At 45.4% G+C, this 22,415-nt stretch overlaps 1 protein-coding gene across 5 annotated transcripts in view; it reads right to left on the reverse strand.

The window, feature by feature from the left end:
• The window catches only part of abhd12 (abhydrolase domain containing 12, lysophospholipase), a 130,333-nt gene that overhangs the window by 40,577 nt on the left and 67,341 nt on the right, over positions 1 to 22,415 (reverse strand). For all 5 annotated transcript variants that reach the window (XM_085981890.1, XM_085981892.1, XM_085981893.1 and 2 more), the window contains one exon: positions 10,321 to 10,400. In XM_085981890.1, the coding sequence (XP_085838016.1) occupies positions 10,321 to 10,400 (80 nt within the window). The remainder of the gene's footprint in view (positions 1 to 10,320; positions 10,401 to 22,415) is intronic.

Here is a 22,415-nt window from a genome sequence, read left to right on the forward strand (position 1 = left end):
TTGAGAAAGGAGGCATTCATTACATATTAATACTCTCAGCCTTGGCTAATTGTATTTCTCACTTTGTTGAATTATCTACAAATTACTCCATGATTGGTGGGCCAGCCAATCACAAACTTGCATTGTAGCAACCAGTTGATAATTCCACTTAACACTATTTAATTGAAATTATTAACAGCAAGTAGATAGCAATTAGAAGAGATTAATCCTAAATTACATCCACAGTACAAGCATTGATTTTATCTGCCTTGATTGAAACTATGGTGTGTTCTATTTGCATCAAACAGTTACATTTTGTCATAACAATCTAAATTAAATCCGAATTAATACAGTAGTTGGCCGTAGAATTACGTAGAAACACAAGACAGAAACAGGCCGTTCGGCCTATCCAGGCCGTGTTGGTGTTTGTCTTCCACATGAGCAGCAGTCCTAATCCCATGTGCCCACTGAGTTCCTACATCCCTTTCTTTCAACCACCTATCTAACTTATTCCTAAATGTTAACATGGTTTCTGCTTCAATCACCAACATTCCACATGTGCTTTCCACAGCTTCACCAGCTGTGGAAAAAATGTTTCTTCTGTTCTCTGTCCAAATCTCTTACATCAATGTCCTCTTGTTCTATGCGCTGAACCACTGGAAACAGTCTGATTCTATCCGATCCCTTCAAAATTTTAAACACCTCGATCAAATTGCCCCACAATCTCATCTGTTTTCATATATCCTCATACCAGACAGTACCCTTGTGAATGTGCGCTGTGCCCTCTCTACTGCCTCAACATCCTTCCTATAATATGGAGCCCAAAACTACACACAGTACTACAACTGAGATCTTACTATGGTTTTATACATTAAGACTTGACTTTTACATTATATACCTTTTTTCAAAAAACCCAGTATTCCATTAGTTTTTTTAATGACTTTATCCACTGAGGTGCCGCTTTTAATGTCTTGTGCACCTGAATCTCAGCAGTTAGAGAAATGCAAACCACTCCTGGAACTGCACCCCTCAATGCACCTGTCCAATCTCAATAAGGTATCCTCTGAACCACAAGATCCATACGTTGCTCTGAAACACATGCAGAGTTGACCCTTCATCCCCACGGATATGGGAAGAGAAAAAAATGGAATGGCACCAATTAACCCCTTTTCATGAGGCAGACTGAAATCAGACCTGTCTTGTTAGTGATGTTCCCTAGACATGAGATTACATAAATAGCACTCATTTTCACTCCAAATCTACTGCAATAAAAACGGCCATTTCACAGCGATGAATGAAACTCTCTCACATCCAACATGAAAGCAGATAAGAATGCACAACAATTTATTATTACGTTCCAAATTAATCTCAGGTACTGTTGTGTAGCGATTATGCTACTGGACCAGTATTCCCGAGGCCTGGACTAATAATCCAGAGAACATAAGTTCAAATCCCACCAAGGCAGTTTGAGAATTTGAATTCAGAATAAATAAAAAAGCTGGTATCAGTAAAAGTGACCATTAAGCTGTCGGATTGTCGCAATATCCCAACTGGTTCAACTAATGTCCTTTAGGGAAGGAAACCTGCCGTCCTTACCCAGTCTGGTCTATACGCGACTCCGGTCCCACACCAATGTGCTTGACTCTTAATTGCCCTCTGAAATGGCCCAGCAAGCCACTCAGTTGAAGAAAAGCCCACATTTTCAGGACTTCTAGGGATGGGGAATAAATGTAAGCCTTGTTAGCGATGCCCACACCCTGACAGAGAATTAAAAAAAAAGACTCTTCATTGTGCACATATATGTGTTGGGGAGGGTGGCAATTTTACTACCAGCAGGATCGTCCTTGCAATATTATTGCCGATATGTACAGTAAATTTGTACGATCCTCAGGTCAAAAGTCTCTTACTAGAATCACACTGGTCAGAACAGATTACAAAATAAACCCCAAAAATGTCTGAAAGTAACATCAAGCATTAATTTTCCTAAAATACAGCTGGTAATGACCGTGTAATTGAACAGTACAAGAGGTCCCAGGTCCAATTCCCAGTGTAGGGTGAGCAAGCTTATCTGATCTGTGTGGTGGTAGGAACTCTACCATTGGCTTCAACGTTCATGTGAGTGGAAATAAGCAGGGGTTCCCACTCTGGATTGTCCCAATGGCTCCTCCCGGACACGGCGAAAATATAAGAACATAAAATAAGAAATAGGAGCAGGAGTAGGCCATTCGGCCTCTCGAGCCTGCTCCGCCATTCAATAAGATCATGGCTGATCTTCTACCTCAACTCCACCTTTCCGCCCTATGCCCATATCCCTTAGCATCAAAGAATCTATTGATCTCTGACTTAAATATACTCAACGACTGGGCATCCACAGCTCTCTTGGAGAGAGAATTCCAAAAATTCACAACCCTTTATGAGTGAAGAAATTTCTCTTCATCACAGTCCTAATTGGCCGACCCCTTATTCTGAGACTGTGACCCCTAGTTCTAAGCTCCCTAGCCAGGGGAAACATCCTCCCAGCATCTACACTGTCAAGCCCCTTAAGAATTTTATATGTTTCAATGAGGTCGCCTCTCATTCTTCTAAACTCTAGAGAATATAGGCCGAGTCTACTCAATCGCTCCTCATTAGGACAATCCCCTCATCCCACAAATCAGTCTGGTGAACTTTCGTTGCACTCCCTCTAAAGGCAAGTATATCCTTCCTTAGGTAAGGAGACCAAAACTGTACACAATACTCCAGGTGTGGTCTCACCAGGGCCTTATATAATTGCAGTAAGACGTATTTACTCTTATACTCAAATCCTCTTGTAATAAAGGCCAACATACCATTTGCTTTCTTAATTGCTTGCTATACCTGCGTGTTAACTTTCAGTGTTTTGTGTACAGGTCCCTCTGAACACCAACATTTCTCAATCTCTCACCATTTAAAAAATACTCTGCTTTTCTATTTTTCCTACCAAAATGGATAACTTCACATTTCTCCACAATGGGGCAGTAATTCGGGTCGGTGGCTTGCCGCGCGTGCAAGCCCCCGATATGCACTTACCCGACGCGCCTGCCGATCACCTCCAGGGACGCCTGGAATTCCATTTTGAAACAGAAGAATCCCGGGCAGCGTTTGACGTCACGCCGCCCAGGAGTGCAGCCAGCGCGAAGCCTGGAGCGCGCTGTGCAAATGAGACACGCCCCTTAAGGTCTCATTGTAGTAGGACACGCCCCCAATCTCTCCAAGCAGCTGCAGAGGACTTTGTAGTTACACAGCTGCAGGGAAAGTAAGTTATCTGCTATTTTATGAATGTTTTGTGAACTTTTATAAAATTTTAAAAACGTTTACATTATTTTGAAGAATCTGAAGTAGTTTTAAACAGAATTAAAGCAATTTAAAGACTTTTAAAAGCCCTAAAAGAATTTTTTTTATTCCATTTATTTATTTAGCAATGTCGTCATCATACGTGTCTTCACACTGTTCCCTTTGGAGAACTGTATGAAGTGGTGGAAGGATTTATGGCCGTGATTAACGCTCATTCCGTGACCGTAACCATCTTTGAACCAGCCATTAGGGGGAGGGTTTTACGGGCTCCCACAAGCTATACAAGGAGGGGGGGCCACCCACACCCACGGACGCAAATATCCCGCTGGATGTCAACCCAGAATTTAGAGCCGGAGCTCCGACTCCACTTGCTGGGACTGTGTGGAGCAGGGTTCGAAACCCTACCCCGTCTGGCCCAGCGGCGGGGATCCTACCGCTACGCCAAAGGCCCAATCCGATTAGCAACGTGAAATGGCTGGAATGAGCACAATTCACGGCATTAAAAGAACTCACAATTGAACTGATGATGACCTCAGCAATCTCCTCAACGAGGTGGAGGCGCAGCGCCTGCTCATCATTGGTAATGAGAAGTCAAAGGCGCCGCAAAAAGGACAGATGATAGCTTGGTCTTTCAAGTGGCAGCATAGGGCTCCAGTCACGGGGAGGGAAAAGGCGCAGGAAACGTATGGGTGTCACCTTTTGCGCGGAGTGGGCCTTTTGCGTAGCGGTAAGCATCCCCGCCGCTGGGCCAGAAGGAGTAGGGTTTCGAACCCCGCTCCAGAAAGTCCCGGCAAGTGGAGTCGGAGCTCCAACTATAAATTCTGGGTGGACATCCAGCGGGATGCTTGCGTCCACGGGTGTGGGTGGCCCCCCCCCTCAGATGGGTTGTGGGAGCCCGTAAATCCCTCACGCCATAGGACTAACCACCCTAATGGCTGGTATGAAGATGGTTATGGTCACGGAAGGAGTGTTAACGTGGCCAGAAATCCTTCCACCACTTCATACAGTTCCCGAAAGGGAACAGTGTGAGGATACGTACGATGATGACCTCTTGCACAATGCACCTCCTTGGACCCTCAGTCGCAGATGCGAGGGGGCAAATCGTGCAATTGTTAAATTTTTCATTTTATTGACATGTAAAATGTTGGCCCAGTAATTCCCTTCCAAACGTGCGAGTACGGTCGGGGTACTTGCGCGTCTGGCCGGAGGAAATGCCGGTTTTCAGCATGCACAGCGCATGCGGGGAAAACCAGCATTTCCTGTCCTCTGAACGAAGGGGTTCAGAGGCAGAACGCGTGTGACTGTACAGGCAGCGCGTGCGCAGTAAAATTCGCCGCTTTCATTCATGCTTTCAGTGAGGTCAAGTCCTTACAACTTACACATGAAAAAAGCATGAGTACAGTTGCTCCAGAGGCTGCGGAGGAAGATATTTCTTATCGTGGAGCTTCTGAAAGGCAATATTTTTGTTTGGGAAAGGGAGGACAGTTATTTTAAGAAATGCTGAGGTAAGTTTTAAAGTTTATTTTTGTTTTTTAAAACGGGTTTTCAGTACTGTAGGTAGAAGGATCAATTGTGGCTATGTGAATTGAATTTGCTGTGTTTATTAAATGTAAAAATGACTCCAACATTTTTAAGAAAGAAACTTTTCATCAGTAATATATTCTTTTAAGTAATTATGTATGTATGTCTGTATATATTCCTTTGCGTGTATGTATATATTCCTTTACTTATGTGTATGAATGTATGTATTTAATTATGACTTTCAGAGAAAGTAACTTATTGGAAAATCATAATTAAAATTATACATTCATACACATAAGTAAAGGAATATAAAACATACATACATATACGTAAAGGAATATATGCGGACATACATACATAATTACTTATTACTGATGAAAAGTTTCTTTCTTAAAAGTGTTGGAAATGTTACATTACTCATTTTAGAACACTCATTTTCACATTCAATTCACACAGCCACAATTGCTCCTTCTACCTACCGTACTGAAAACCCAAAAGGGCTTTTGACAGATGAAAAATCAGCGTTTGACGGCTCTGTGAAGCTGTCAAACACTGACAATTTGTCCTGCTACTCAGACTCAGTTAGAGATCTCTCCAGACCAGAAAGCAGAGGCTGCAGCTTTTGACAGTTCAGCGGCCATTCTGCTTTCTGTGCCGGTGAGATGAGAGACTCCTGAGACCTGAAGGAAGGAAGCCTGCAGGAGAAAGTAAAGGTAAGTAAAACTTATTAAAACACTTTACACTTACCTCACAAACTTACCTCTGCACACATGCACCCATCACTCACCTGCACAACGGACATCTCGACCCCTCCAATCCCTGCAGACCGGCGGTCCGCCTCGCTAACTTGGTGTGGTTCGGAGCCGTCGGGAAGCCCACACTTCAGGGCTAAAAATAGGGATTAGGCAAAAAACTGCCTGTTAACTACCTGCTAACAGTCAGTTAATTGGCACTAATCCCCTTCCTGCCTCGGGGACGCGGCTCCCAGCACAGGTCGTGTCCCCGCCTCCTGGGACATTGGCACGGAGGCAGGTTGGGGGCGGGACGGGTTCCTGTCCCCCGATTCTGCAATTTTCCCACCACTCCCGCCTCCTCGGGGCTTGGAAAATCGAGCCCTATGCCTCTATTAATAAAACCAAGGACCCCATAAGTTTTTATAACAGCCTTCTCAACTCGTCCTGCCACCATCAAAGACATGGGTACATAACCCCGAGGTCTCTCTGCTCCTGCATCCCCTTTAAAATTGTAACATTTAGTTTATATTGCTTTTCCTCATTCTTCCTACCAAAATGCATCACTTCACACTTCTCTGTATTAAATTTCATCGGCCAGATGTCTGCCCATTTCAGCAGTCTATGTCCTCCTGAAGTTTGTTACTATCCTCTTTGTTGTTTACTGCATTTTCTGAGTTTCATGTCATCTGGAAACTTTGAAATGATGCCCTTTATACCCAAGTCCAGGTCATTAATATATATCAAAAACAGCAGTGGTACTAATATCGACCCCTGGGGAACACCACTGTATACTTCCCTCCAGTCTGAAAAACAACCGCTCACCACCATTCTCTGCTTTCTGCCCCTTAACCAATTTTGTATCCACACTGCCACTGCTCCTTTAATCCCATGGGCTTTCATTTTGTTAACATGTCTGTTATGTGGTACTTTATCAATTGCCTTTTAGGAGTCCATATACACAGCATCAATCGCACTACCCTCGTCAGCCCTCGCCATTACTTCATCAAAAAACTCAATCAAGTTAGTCAAGTATGATTTCCCTTCAACAAATCCATGCTGGCTTTCATTTATGAACCCATAATTTCCCAAGAGCCAATTAATTTTGTCCCAGATTATCGTCTCTAAAAGTTCCTCCGCCACCTGACCTGTAATTGCCGTGTTTATCCTTCTTCTCTAGTGAAGACAGATGCAAAGTACTCGTTTAGTACCTCAGCCATGTCTTCTGCCAAAGCTAAGATGATCTCCTTTTCAGTCCCACCCTTCCTTTGACTGCCCTTTTACTATTTATTTGTTTATAAAAAACTTTCAAGTTCCCTTTTATGTTAGGTGTTAATCTATTCCCATAATTTCTCTTTGCCCCTCTTATTCCCTTTTTTAAGATCGCCTCTGAATTTTCTGTATTCAACTTTGTTTCTCCTATATTATGAACCTTACATTTGTCATAAGCCTCCTTTTTCTGTTTAATTTTAATTTCTATATCTTTATTCATCCAGGGAGCTCTAGCTTTGGATGCCCATCCTTTCACCCTCATGTGAATGTGTCTACTCTGTACCCGAACCATCTCCTCTTTGAAGGCCTTCCACTGTTCAATTACTATTTTGCCTACCAATTTTTGATTCCAATCCACCTGGGCCAGATCCCTTTTCAACTCACTGAAATTAGCCCTCCTCCAGTTAAGTATTTTTACACTTGATTGTCCCTTGTCCTTTTCCATAACTATTCTAAACCTGGTGGCATTATGATCACTGTTCCCCAAGTGATCCCCTACTGAAACATGCTCCATTTGCCCCACTTCATTCCGCAGAACTAGATCCACTGCCTCCTTCCTCATTGGCCTGAAAACACACTTCTGTACACATTCCAGGAATTCCTCCCGCTCTGCCCATTACACTGTTACTATCACGATAGTTCTTGCATTTTTCTGTAATTTGCTCCTCGATCTCCTTCCCACTATTTGGTAGCCTATAGTATACATCCAGTAGCATAGTAGCTTCTCTACTGTTTCTTAATTTTAACTAAATAGATTCTGTCTTTGACCCGCTCCCCCCGCCCCCCTCAACTACATCATCCCTTTCCAGTGCTATAATAGTTTATTTTATGAATGCTGCCACACCCCCTCCTTTTTTCCTTGCCTATCTTTCCTGAATACCTCGTAGCCAGGAATATTGAGTTCCCAATCCTCACTTTCTTTGAGTCAGGTCTCTGTTATTGTCAATGTATCATAGTCCCATGTGGCAACTTGTGCCTGCAGCTCACCAACCTTATTTACCAGGCTACGTGCACTCCAACCTCATCTTAGACTGCCTCGCAATTGCCCCCCGCCTGATCCCTCCTATTTCTGAACTATACTCTAGTGCCATTTGTCTCTCCCAGTCCTCTGTGCACCTTGTTTCTCCTCTCTAATGTTTCATCCTAGTGCCCAACCCCTGCCAAACTAGTTTAAACCCTCCCTTACAGTACTAGTTAACTTTCCCGTGGGGACATTGGTCCCAGCTCTGTTGAGGTGCAACCCATCCACTTTGAACAACATTGGACACAATATTCCAGCTAAGACCTAACCAGTGATTTATAATGGTTTAGCAGAAATTCCTTGCTTTTGTACTCAATGCCTCTATAAAGCCAAGGATCTCACATGCATTTTTAGCAGCTTAATCAACTTCTCTTTATTAACCCACTCAGCACTGGTTCTGAAGCAAAGGTGTGACTGACAAACACCAGTGAGTCTTTAGGATTACACAGCAATTTTGGTAGAAAACACTTCCTTAACGCAATGGTGTGATTAAGTGGCACAGGTGACTGGATACACACTGTACAGTTCAATTTTGTCTATAGTGGCACTGTATTCAAAATTTCAAGTTAAAACAATAGATTCTTTATTCTATAATCATGGGTGTGCATTGCTCAGAACAAGACATTTGTCACCTTGTATGTCTGGCCTCTTTTGCATCCCTGATTTTCTTCACCCCACCCGTGGCGGCTGTGCCTTCAGCATCCTAGGCCCCAAGCTCTTGAACCTCTCCGTATTGCTCTCTCCTCCTTTAAGTCGCTCCTTAAAACTTACCTCTTTGACCAAGCTTTTGGTCACCTGTCATAATATCTCCTTACGTGGTTCAGAGTCAAATTTTGTCTGATAACACTCCTGTGAACAACAGCCACTTGTATTTATACAGCACCTTTAACATAGTAAAATGTCCCAAGGCGCTTCACAGGAACGTTATAAGACAAATTTGACACCGAGCCACATAAGGAGATATTAGGGTAGATGACCAAAAGCTTGGTCAAAGAGGTAGGTTTTAAGGAGCATCTTAAAGGAGAGGTAGCAAGGCGGAGAGGTTTAAGTAAAGAATTCCAGGGATTAGGGCCTTGGCAGCTGAAGGCACGGCCGCCAATGATGGAGCGATTAAAATCGGGGATACTCAAGAGGCCAGAATTACAGGAGTGCAGATATCTAGGAGGATTGTGGGGCTGGAGGAGATTACAGTGATCGGGAGGGGCGAGGCCATGTCGGGATTTGAAAACAAGGATGAGAATTTTAAAATTGAGGCGTTGCTTAACCAGGAGCCAATATAGGTCAGTGAGCACAGGGGTGATGGGTGAACGGGGCTTGGTGTAAGTTAGGACATGGGCAGCAGGGTTTTGGATGACCTCAAGTTTACAGAGGGTAGAACATGGGAGGCCGGCCAGGAGTGCGTTGGAATAGTCAAGTCCAGCGGTAACAAAGACATGGATGAGGGTTTCAACAGCAAATGTGCTGATGCAGGAGTGATGTTCCGGAGGTGGAAATAGGCGGTTTTCATGATGACGCGTATGTGTGATCAGAAGCTCATTTCGGGGTCAAATATAACACCAAGGTTGCAAACAGTCAGACAGTTGCCAGGGAGAGGGATGGAATCGGCGGCTAGGGAACGGCATTTGTGGCAGGGACCGAAAACAATGGCTTCCGTCTTCCTAATATTTCGCTGGAGGAAATTTCTGCTCATCCAGTACTGGATGTTGGACAAGCAGTCTGACAATTTAGAGACAGTGAAGGGGTTGAGAGGGGTGATGGTGAGGTAGAGCTGGGTGTCATCCACGTACATGTGTAAACTGATGCTGTGCTATCGGATGTTGTCACCAAGGGGCAACATTTAGATGAGAAATAGAAGGGGGCCAAGGATAGATCCTTGGAGGACACCAGAGATAACGGTGCGGGAGCAGGAAGAGAAGCCATTGCAGGTGATTCTCTGGCTATGATTAGATAGATAAGAATGGAACCAGGCGAATGCAGTCTCACCCAGCTGAACGATGGAGAGACGTTGGAGCAGTATGGTGTGGTCAACCGTGTCAAAGGCCACAGACAGGTCGAGAAGGACGAGGAGGGATAGTTTACCTTTGTCAGTCACATAGGATGTCATTTGTGACTTTGACAAGAGCCATTTCAGTACAGTGGCAGGGGCGGAAACCTGATTGGAGGGATTCAAACATGGAGTTTCAGTGAAGAGCCTTGGGACATTTTACTAAGTTAAAGACGCTATATAAATGCAGGTTGTTGTTGCGTGTTGGGAACAAGCTTCTGTGAATTTAGACCACAATCTCAGCTGTAAATCTATATGTTAATACCAAGCAATTAGTGGAACTTTCAATATATATTGGTGTTCATACAAGAGGTACGATAGGCTTTAATTTGAGCTGTAACCTTTAATTTATTTTGACGATGGCAGAGAGAATCTATAATTTCATGCTCTGCTCTGCAATGCATAGTATAGGATGTTACTTAAAAGAACAGGCCACCTACCAGTGAAAAAGGGTGGCTTTTTGCTTCCTCCCGAATGTTAGTGAAAGGAGATTCCAGAATTAAGGCACCTGGAGGGGTCTCTAAAAATGAAAGCAGTCACATCACATGTAACAAAAATTAGAAACACAAGATTACCATTTTATAGTCTTGCTGCAATAAATTAAAAGTTAAACAACATTCATTGGCTCTGTACATTTCTCTTGTCTCCCTGTGGCACTGGCATCTTCAGCAATACACAGATCATCAGTTTTGCTGGTGTTATACATTGGGGGAGGGAAGACTTGTTAAGCGACCAATTTTAAGAGCTAGAAGTCTCTTTCAGTGTTCAACATAATACATGAAGCTGGTCTCAGAGGGTGGTGAACCTGTGGAATTCTCTACCACAGACGGCTGTGGAGGCCAAGTCACTGAATATATTTAAGGAGATAGATAGATTTCTAGACACAAAAGGCATCAAGGGGTATGGGGAGAGAGCGGGAATATGGTATTGAGATAGAGGATCAGCCATGATCATATTGAATGGCGGAGCAGGCTCGAAGGGCCTACTCCTGCTCCTATTTTTCTATGATTCTATGTTTCTCACAGCCCTTCTGCTGCCATTACATCATCCAGGTATATTACAGCATTTGAAATGCTTTTCCCTCTCCCTCACCCCACCTGCACCCACTCCCCCGAACAAGTAGGTTATAGTCCAACAGTTTTATTTGAAATCACAAGCTTTCGGAGCGCTGCTCCTTCGTCAGGTGAAGTGGAGAAATGCATAAAGACACAGCTTATATAGTCAGAGAATCATGTCAGATGTTTACAGGTAATATTTCCAACTGCCATTTAACACACCTCGGCAGAGAGATAATCACAGCAATCAAAGGTGTGAATGGTGTCCAAACAGGTCAGTCAGGAAAACATTACATCAAAGAACAATGAGGTGGGGTCACAAGGGGTAAAATGTTGCAGATGCTGGGGTCTGTATGAAAAACAAAAAAAAGACAAAAACATTTTCTTTGCTGGAAATCACAGCAGGTCCGGCCGCATCTGTGTAGAGAGAACAAGCCAACGACGAACAAGTAGGAACAGGAATAGGCCATTCAGCGCCTTCAGCCTGTTCTGCCATTCAATTGGATTATGGCTGTTCTGTACCTCAACTCCATTTACCCCCTTTATCCATATCCCTTGATACCCTTACCCAACAAAAATCTATCGATCCCAGTCTTGAAAATTTCAATTGACCCAGCAACCACAGCCTTTTGAGGCAGAGAATTCCAGATTTCCATTACCCTTTGTGTGGAAAAACTGCTTCCCGATTTCATTCCTAACTGGCCTAGCTTTAATTTTAAGATTTTGCCCCCTTGTTCTGGATTCACCCATCAGAGGAAATAGTCTCTCTGTATCTACCCTATCGAATCCTTTTACCATTTTAAAGACCTCGATTAGATAACCCTCACCCTTCTGAAATTAAGGGAATACAAACGAAGTTTATGCAACCTGTCCTTATAATTCAATTATTTAAGTCCTGGTATCATTCTGGTGATTCTGCACTGTACCCCTTTCCAAGGCAAAAATATATTTTCTGAAGTTCGCTGCCCAAAACTGAACGTAGTTTTCCAGATGGGGTCTGACCAAGGCTCTTCCTCAGTTTTGAATTCCAACCCCTTTGAGATAAAGTACATATTCCATTAGCCTCTGATTGCATTTTGTACCTGTGCAGTAGGTTTTAATGATGTGTACATGGACACCTAGATTTTCAGTACTTTTTCCATTAACATAGTGACTTCCAGCCACAAGGTCAAGAGTCAAAAGCCCCAGAGTTGCTACTGGTCCCCAACTTAATGAGGTTGAATGATTGAGTCTCCACACTTTTTTAGCTGAACACTGGTGTATGACACTGCAGCTTGGGAGGCATAAATTATTCAATGATTTATGCCTGAATTTATCCTTATAAAACCTCCAATCTCATTTCTAGCCAGATAATAATCCAACTATTTTGAAGCAGTGCAATGATTTTTCGCTAACCAACTTTGATGGAAGTTCATTTCACACATCCCTGAGCCTTGCATTATATATTAAAATTGGTGAGTGGGTTGCAACAATTCATTTCAAAATACATCAAAAATTCCTAGGTCAGGCTCTATGGAAAAGTCATTGCCAGTGTAGACATCCAGCTGCAGTACCGCTTACACTTGTAGGGGGTGCTGTAAATGGCAGATTTCCATTTTAAACCTGTCATGGTGATGTTAGGTGCAGTGGAAAAGCAGGTTTTGATGTTGTGAACCAGGCGGTAGGTAGCCAGCTGGTAGCTCTGTGACATTCGTTTACCATCAGCAGCTTGAATCAGGACATCCAGCAGCCTGGCGGGACATTTGAACCAAAGCAAAGGAGCGTCCACAACCCCTTTCAAAGAAGGAGTTTAACAAAGCCATTAAAACAAAGCATACAGAGCACTGGGGTTCATTTCTAGAGGTCTAAAATTCAAAAGCAGAGAAGTTACGTTCAGCTTGTATAGAACCTTGGTTAGACCACACTTAGAGTACTGTGTACAGTTCTGGTCTCCATATTACAAAAAGGATATAGAAGCACTGGAAAATGTGCAAAAATGGTTGACAAGGATGATACCAGAACTGAGCGGGTACAATAATCAGGAAAGACTGAACAGACTGGGGCCCTTTCCTCTGGAAAAGAGAACGTGAGGGGTGACCTGATAGGTCTTTAAAATTATGAAGGTGTTCGATCAGATGGATGTAGAGAAGAGTTATCCACTTGTGTCATCCTCGGTTCTGAGGGACAGCCTAAGAAGAGTAGTCCAAAACTAGAGGCCATAAATATAAGATAGTCACTACAAAATCCAATAAGGAATTCAGGAGAAACTTCTTTACTCAGAGAGTGAAGCAAATGTGAAACTCACTACCACATAGAGCGGTTGAGGCGAATAGAATAGATGCATTTAAGGGGAAGCTAGATAAGTACATGAAGGAAAAGGGAACAGAAGGATATGTTGATGGGATGAGATTAAATAAATAGGGAGTGGGAGGAGGCTTGTGTGGAACATAAACACTGGCATAGACTTGTTGGGCCGATTCGCCTGTTTCTGTGCTGTAAATTCGATGTAATTCTATGAAACCATAATTTCAGTCCCCAGGTACATAGGCCTAGAAATTGGGTATAGCCCCGCTTGAGGCGTTAGAACTGGCGATGCGCAAAATTTATAGCCAGATGAAACTTATCGCCGCCTGGCGCAATATTGGGTTGCATCGCCCCCAAAGGGGATTGAGGCGTTAAATCAGCCGTTGCACCGTGCTCTTAAGGCGCAAAAGGTCAGGCGCTACTCAATATCGACGCGGACAGGCGCAGTGCAGGTGAACTCAATTACGGGAAAGCACGAGGCCTACAGGCGCCGGCCAGCTCTTAAAGGGGCGGGTCAGTCAGACTGAGCTTCAACACCCAACGCCCTGTAGGCCTCAGATTCGGCGCTCGCCCTTGTCTGGCGTTAGAAACTTGTGCATTATGGAGAAGGTTAGGCAGAGAGCAGAGCGCTTCAGCACTGAGGCTCTGGACCACTTGGTGGCTGCAGTTGAACACCGTCGAGAGGTCCTGTATCCGGATAATGGCAAGAGGCCAAATCAGAAGGCTTATCGACGATCTTGGAGGGAGGTTGCTGTGAGGGTGAATTCCAGCAGCATGGCGACCAGGACCCCTGTTCAGAGCAGGAAGAAATTCAACGACCTCACACGGATCGTTAGGGTGAGTGATGGTTTACCAAACTTGTGCTTCCCTCCATCTGCAGCTGACTTCGGGCACCCTGCTGCAATGATGCGCCAATGGCCATCTGTCAGTATGCACCCATGGCCCTTTCTGGCCACACACATGGACAGATGTCTCAAGGCCTCATGTAAGGGCTCTTGCACCATGGGGGGCATGCGATGCGGTCTCAAGGCCTCATGTAAGGGCTCTTGCACCATGGGGGGCATGCGATGAGGTCTCAAGGCCTCATGTAACAGAACCTCCCCTTCTTTCCCCTGCAGTCCAAGATGGCACAGATTAGAAAGGAGCAGCGTTGAACCGGTGGCGGACCTGCACAAGTGGTCACTCTCACGGATCTGGAGGAGAGAGTGCACCAGATACTTGGAGGACGTCTGTCTGGTCCAGTGACCACTGCATCTACCGACCCCATTACCGACAGCGAGGGTAAGACTCTCACCTTTTCCACCTGTTGCCTTCCACTTGGTCCCCCCGCCAGCATGCATCCTCAGTGTGCAGCCATGTCAGAGCCTTGCCGCAATCTGGCATGCCTTTCAGCAAACCTGTCCTTTTGCTAAAGCCACTCTTCCACCTCCCACTTTCAGATGAAGCAGCACCAACTCGGGCTCAACGCGCTGAAGCTGCCAGTGCGCCAGTGCCACCGGAGGCGAGGACCAGGAGGAATCTGGACCAGCCGTTGCAGAATCCGGGGAGCGCAGACATCTGCAGACTGGGGATAGTAGTCCCCTGGAGGGGAGGGGGGGTGGCTCTGAGGATGAACCAGTTGCCGGACCAAGCGGCATGGAGCAACGCAGGGGGGATAGGCAAGTTCGGCCACCGTCTCCCCGCAGGGCAAGGCAGTTCGTCATGACTGCTGCACAGAGTGCAGATGAGGTCCGTCGCCCTCCAAACAAGCTCCCATTCCGATGCCAGTTGGTCAAAAGGCTTTTAGGTGTAGTGGTGCAAGTGCTTCGGACAGGGTTGAAGGTAGCATGTACTGTAAAGCTCAAATCCCAGAACTCCGCTCCACATTAGCTCGCCAACTCTCTCTAGCAGCGAGCGCAATGAGCAGGCCAAGTGGCAGAAGATTCTGCAGTAGAGCTGTCCCCTTTAAATAGCGCCCCCCTACTCCGAGAAGGGCCTGTTAGCCCTCCCTCGAACTGTCACTAATAGCGCTGGGCGCTAAGGCTCCGGGCGCCACCCAATATGCGCTCAGGCGCTCCTAAAAGGCGTTGCACGAAATGACGTCATGAGCTGCTTGCGCTCGCGGGCGCGCGCAAACACTTAGCGCAGGCGCTAAATGTATAGTCAATATCTGAGTTGGCGCTATCTTCATAGCGTCCGCCCCAACATAGCGCTTCACCCCAATTCTAGGTCTCTTTAGGCGCTCAGCGCCGGCGCTACCAACCCAATTTCTAGGCCATAATGTCTTAAAATTTCTCCTTCCTTAAAGGTCAGCTGCTTCTGACCATTCATCCACTGTCCCACTTTGGGGGTGGAGCAAGCAATACATTGCAACCGCTGAGAATATTCAGAACCTGCCAGAGAGGACACCTTGACATAGGTAAAGGCAAAACGTCCAGTCATTGCCTACTTTAAAATTCTGGCTGCAATTCCACATGTGGCCACTGTGTGTCCTCTAGCAAGAAAGTATGTTACATCCCTCCGAACGCCAACAAAATGGCCCAGAAATTCGGGTCTCCACAGGTGAGTACGCATGGGGTACTCAACCGTAAGCCCAATGGAAGTGCCGGTTTCGTGCATGCACTGCGCATGCGTGGGAAACCGGCACTTCCGTTCCCCTGAAAGAAGGGGTTAAGAGGTGGAATGCGTGCGCAGGAGAGGCAGCGCGTGCGCATCGAACTTACGATTTTTTTGCAGGTTTTCCCGTGAAGGTAAGTCTCCAGAAGTTAGACATGTAAAAAGCAGTCACAAGGCCTGCTTTTTACAAGGTAAGTGGTGAATTAATTAAAATTAAAACATTTTTTCCACAGGTTTATTATTTTTATAAAGAAAGGTAAGTTTATTTTTAGCCCCGTTAGAAAATAAAATTATTTTTTCCAAAAATTTAAATTATTGTTTAAAATTGTTATTTCATGTAATTTATAGTTTATTTTAAAAATGTGATTTTTTTTAATTTTTTTAATTTATTTGAAGATTTAGTGATGTTTTGGGGCTTATAGTATTTATAGGTTTGACAGGCCTGCCAAACTTATGAATGAAGCATTCCCTGCTACCATTGGCTCTCCATGGCCCACGTGATCCCAGGGGATGCACCGAACTAACTGCGCCCCTGGGATACGCAAGCACTGCGTGCCGGCAGTTGGAGGAGGCCCAGGTTCGTAATTCCACGGGGGCTCACAGCTCAACGCCCGGCGCGCAAGTTAAGTGCAGGTCGGAGGCTTGCACCCGCGGGAAGCCCCCGACCCGAATTTCTGGGCCATTATCTCTGATGTCTTCTGTGGAAACGTGCAGCTAAGTGTCCTTTGCTGATTGGTGCGCTCGGCTCGTTAAGAAAAAAGCATTTCACTGACTGGATTTCACTTGTATTTGGTTATGTGACAAATAAAATTGAAATTGAAAAATTGAATAGCTTAATTTTTTAAGTGCTATTGCCCTTTTTTCGCCCAGCAATAAAAAGTTAAAATTACTTATAGTACACATACAAGGAAGTTATGATGAACCTTTATAAATCACTGGTTTGGCTTCAGGTGGAGTACTGTATTGTGTTCAATCCTGGGCACCGCACTTTAGGAAGGATGTCAAGGCTTTGGAGAGGGTGCAGAGGAGATTTACTAGAATGGTACCAAGGATTAGAGACTTCAGTTTTGTGGAGAGACTGGAGAAGCTGGGATTGCTCTCCTCAGACAAAGAAGGTTAAGGGGAGATTTAATAGATGTTCAAAATTATGAAGGTGTTTGATAAAAGTAAATAAGGAGAAATTGTTTCCACTGGCAGAAGGGTCGGTAACCAGAGGACAGAAGATAATTGTCAAAAAAAAGTCAGGGTAGATGAGAATTTTTTTTTAACGCATCGACTTATCTGGAATGCATTGCCTGAAAGATTCAATAATAACTTTCAAAAGGAACTTGATATATACTTAAAAAGGAAAACATTTGGAGGGCTATGGGGAAAGAGCAGGGGAGTGGGACTAATTCAGGGGTGGGCAATTATTTGGGTTGGAGGGCCACTTAACAAGTTTTGGTGAGCTGTTTAGGGCCGCACACCAATTTTTCCCCTAAGGTGCGCAGCTGCGCACCAATCGCAAAGTCCCGTGCAGGACACTCACCAGCTCCTGCCACTGCAAGAGATACAGCGCAACTGCGACCACGCAGCAAATTTAAAGGGACCGCACACGAAAAAGAGAGGAAACATTGCATATACATAAAAATTGCATAAACATAAAAATTGCATTAACATTGAAAGAAATACTTGCATTTATATAGCACCTTTCACGACCACTGGACATCTCAAAGCACTTTACAGCCAATTACAGGAAACTCTCGTTTAAACAGCACCTAAATATCCGGAATTCTCTATTAACCGGCAAAATTCTCACTCCGAGAACAACACCTCAATAACCGGCAATGTTGCCAAGTCCAAGTCCGAGTCTCCCGCGGTGGCCGAGTTAGTCAGTGGGGGTAGTTCTCCAAACTGCCACTACTCGGGTTCTTGGTGCTGTCGGAAGTCGGAACACCTCAATACCCCTGTTAACAGGAGTCTGACTCTCCCGCGCTGCCGGTCGTCTCTTCTGATCCGCCATTTTACAGGTGTACTGTGTGTCTCCCACGCTGCTGGTAGTCATTGCATTGCATTACCCTCAACTGGCAGTACTGTACTTAATCAAGCATCTTCCACCATCCATTTAACACAACATTATGTAGGTGAGTACCCAATTACTGTATACTGCACATTTCTTGATTTTTTAATTTTTCTTTGTTAAAAATAGCCTCAGTAGATAACCCTCTCCGTCATCCGGAATTTTTGATCAACCGGCAACACGCCGGTCCCGTCGGTGCCGGATACCAAAGAGTTTCCTACTTTTGAAGTGTAGTCACTGTTGTAATGTGGGAAATGCGGCTGCCAATTTGCGCACAGCAAGGCCCCACAAACAAAATGTGATAATGACCAGATAATCTGTTTTTGTTATGTTGGTTGAGGGATAAATATTGGCCAAGACACCGGGGATAACTCATAGAAACATAGAAGATAGGAGCAGGAGTAGGCCATTCGGCCCCTCAAGCCCACTCCGCCATTCAATGAGATCATGGCTGATCATCCAAACTCAGTACCCGGTCCCTGCCTTCTCCCCATATCCCTTGATCCCTTTAGCTTTAAGAAATATATCTGACTCCTTCTTGAATATATTTAATGAATTGGCCTCAACTGCCTTCTGTGGTAGAGAATTCCACAGGTTCACCACTCTCTGGGTGAAAAAATTCCTCCTCATCTCTGTCCTAAGTGGCTTACCCCTTATTCTTAGACTGTGACCCCTGGTTCTGGACTCCCCCGCCATCGGGAACATCCTTCCTGCATCTAGTCTGTCTAGTCCTGTTAGAATTTTCTACATTTCAATGAGATCCCCTCTCATTCTTCTAAACTCCAGCGAATATAAGCCCAATCGACCCAATCTCTCCTCATACGTCATTCCTGCCATCCCAGGTATCAATCTGGTGAATCTTTGTTGCACTCCCTTCATGGCAAGAACATCCTTCCTCAGATAAGGCGACCAAAACTGCACACAATACTCAAGGTGTGGTACAACTGCAGCAAGACATCCTTGTTCCTGTACTTGAACCCTCTCGCTACGAAGGCCAACATACCATTTGCCTTCTTAACCGCCTGCTGCACCTGCATGCTTACCTTCAACGACTGATGCACAAGGACACCCAGGTCTTGTTGCACTTCCCCCTTCTTCCAATCTATTGCCGTTCAGATAATAATCTGCCTTCCTGTTTTTGCTACCAAAGTGGATAACCTCACATTTATCCACATTATGCTGCATCTGCCCAATCACCCAACCTGTTCAAATCATACTGGAGTTTCTCGGCATCCTCCTCACAGCACACACGCCCACCCAGCTTTGTGTCGTCTGCAAACCTGGAGATATTACATCTAGTTCCCTCGTCTAGATCATTAATATATACTGTGAATAGCTGTCCTAGGACAGATCCCTGCGGTACCCCACTAGTCACTGCCTGCCACTCGGAAAAAGACCCGTTTATTCCAACTCTTTGCTTCCTGTCTGCCAACCAGTTCTCTGTCCAAGTCAGTACCTTGCCCCCAATCCCATGTGCCTTAACTTTACACGCTAATCTCTTATGCGGGACCTTATCGAAAGCCTTCTGAAAGTCCAAATGCACCACATCCACTGTTTCTCCCTTATCTATTCTACCAGTTACATCCTCAAAAAATTCCAGTAGATTAGTCAAGCACGGTTTACCTTTTGTAAATCCATGTTGACTTTGTCCGATCCTGTCACTGTTTTTCAAGTGTTCTGCTATTACATCTTTTATAATGGACTCGAGCATTTTCCCCACTACTGATGTCAGGCTTACCAGTCTATAATTCCCCGTTTTCTCTCTACCACCTTTTTTGAATAGTGGGGTAACATTAGCTACCCGCCAATCCATGGGAACTGTTCCAGAGTCTATAGAATGTTGGAAGATGACCAGCAATGCATCTACTATTTCTAGGGCCACTTCCTTAAGTACCCTAGGATGTAGATCATCAGGCCCTGGGGATTTATCGGCCTTCAATCCCGTCAATTTCCCTAACACCATTTCCCTACAAAACTCCCCTGTTCTTCTTCGAAATAGTGCCATGGGATCTTTTACGTCCACCTGAGAGGGCAGACAGGACCTTGGTTTAACGTCTCATCCGAAAGACGGCACCTGACAGTGCAGCACTGCACTGGAGTGTCAGCCTAGATTTTGCATAAATATAAACATAAATTCAGATAGTAGTCACATACAACAACAACAACTTGTATTTATATAGCACCTTTAACGTAGTAAAATGTCCCACGGCGCTTCGCAGGAGTACTAAGACAAAAATTTGACACCGAGCCACATAAGGAGAAATTAGGGCAGTTGTTTGGTCAAGGAGGTAGGTTTTAAGGAGCGTCTTAAAGGAGGAAAGAGAGGTAGAGAGGTGGAGAGGTTTAGGCAGGGAATTCCAAAGCTTAGGGCCTAGGCAACAGAAGGTACAGTCACCAATGGTTGAGCGATTATAATCAGGGATGCTCAAGAGGGCAGAATTAGAGGAGCGCAGATATCTTGGGGGGGGGGGGGGGGTGGTTGTGGAGCTGGAGGAGATTACAGAGATAGGGTGGGGTGAGGCCATGGAGGGATTTGAAAACAAAGGATGATAATTTTGAAATCGAGGCGTTGCTTAACCGGGAGCCAATGTAGGTCAGTGAGCACAAGGGTGATAGGTGAATGGGACTTGGTGCGAGTTAGGACACAGGCAGCCGAGTTTTGGATGACCTCAAGTTTACGTAGGGTAGAACGTGGGAGGCCAGCCAGGAGTGCGTTGGAATAGTCAAGTCTAGAGGTAACAAAGGCATGGATGAGGGTTTCAGCAATGGATGAGCTGAGGCAAGGGCGGAGACGGGCGATGTTACAGAGGTGGAAATAGGCTGTCTTAGTTATGCCTCGGATGTGTGGTCGGAAGCTCATTTCAGGGTCAAATATGACACCAAGGTTGCGAAGAGTCTGGTTCAGCCTCAGACAGTTGCCAGGGAGAGCGATGGGGTCAGTGGCCTGGGAACAGAGTTTGTGTCAGGGTCCGAAGACAATGGCTTCGGTCTTCCCAATATTTAGTTGGAGGAAATTTCTGCTGATCCAGTACTAGATGTCGGACAAGCTGTCTGATAATTTAGTGACCATGGAGGGGTCGAGAGAAGTGGTGGTGAGGTAGAGCTGGGTGTCGTCAGCGAACATGTGGAAACTGACGCTGTGTTTTCTGATGATGTCACCAAGGGGCAACATGTAGATGAGAAACAGGAGGGGGCCAAGGATAAATCCTTGGGGGACACCAGAAGTAACGATGCGGGAGGGGGAAGAGAAGCCGTTGCAGGCGATTCTCTGGCTACGATTAGACAGATAAGAATGGAACCAGGCAAGTGCAGTCCCACCCAGCTGGACGACAGTGGAGAGGCGTTGGAGAAGGATGGAGTGGTCAAATGTGTCAAAGGTTGCAGACAAGTCAAGAAGGACGAGGAGGGATAGTTTACCTTTGTCACAGTCACAAAGGATGTCATTTGTGACTTTGATGAGAGCCGTTTTGGTACTGTGGCAGGGGCGGAAACCGGATTGGAGGGATTCAAACATGGAGTGCAAAGAGGTGCACGGATTTGGGAGGCGACAACACGTTCAAGGACTTTGAAGAGGAAAGGGAGGTTGGAGATGGGGCGGTAGTTTGCAAGGATGGAGGTGTCAAGGGTTATTTTTTTGAGGAGAGAGGGGGACAGTACCAGAGGAGAGAGAACCGTTAACAATGTCAGCTAACATGAGGGCCCAAAAAGGAAGTTGGGTGGTCAGCTGTTTGGTGGGAATAGGGTCGAAGGAGCAGGAAGTGGGTCTCATGGACAAGATGAGCGCGGAGAGGTCATGAGGGGAGATCGGAGAGAAACTGGAGAAAGATGTGAGTTCAGGGCTAGGGCAGGAGGGAACCTTAGAGGAAGTTTGGACTGATGGGCCAGGAGAAGGAAGGGAAGTGGCAGAGGCAGCTGAACGGATGGTCTCAATCTTAGAGACAAAGAAGTCCATGAGCTCCTCACACTTGTTGTCGGAGGTGAGGGTGGAGGAGACGGGAGAGGGGTTTAAGAAGACGGTTAGCAGTGGAGAATAGAAGCTGAGGTTTATCTTTGCATTCCAGAATGCTTCTGGAATAGTGAGCAATTTTGGCAGACGTTGGGCCGGCTCAGAGACACAAAAGGGAAAGATACTTTCTTAAGTACACAAAATGTAGTGTAAAATAGTAAAATCTTCTGTTATTAAATGAATGAAATGATTGATCGATCGAATACATGTTGTACTGAAAGTCTATGTGGCTCATGTCTGCGGGGCCTCCGACGCAAGAGGTATTCTCTTTTTAGTGTGCGGAGTACGGGCCCCAGGCTTTGCAAGGCCTGAACTACAATCGTGTTACTTGGAGTCCTTGTGCTCCGGGATCCACTCCAGTGTCTAACATGGCGATGAGAGCTCCCCTGCCGTTGTACTCTGGGTACCAGGAGAGGAAAGACGCAGCGCCAGTCTCTTTCTTCGGTAAAAGAGTCATGGAGATAAGCAGCCATGAATCGACGGAGGAGGAGCGCCCAAGTGCGCACGCGCAGCAGCGCTCCCACCAACCAATGATGA

This window comes from Somniosus microcephalus, chromosome 3, assembly GCF_052327205.1.
Source record: "Somniosus microcephalus isolate GS21.2 chromosome 3, FLI_Smic_1.0, whole genome shotgun sequence".
Lineage (NCBI taxonomy): Eukaryota > Metazoa > Chordata > Chondrichthyes > Squaliformes > Somniosidae > Somniosus > Somniosus microcephalus.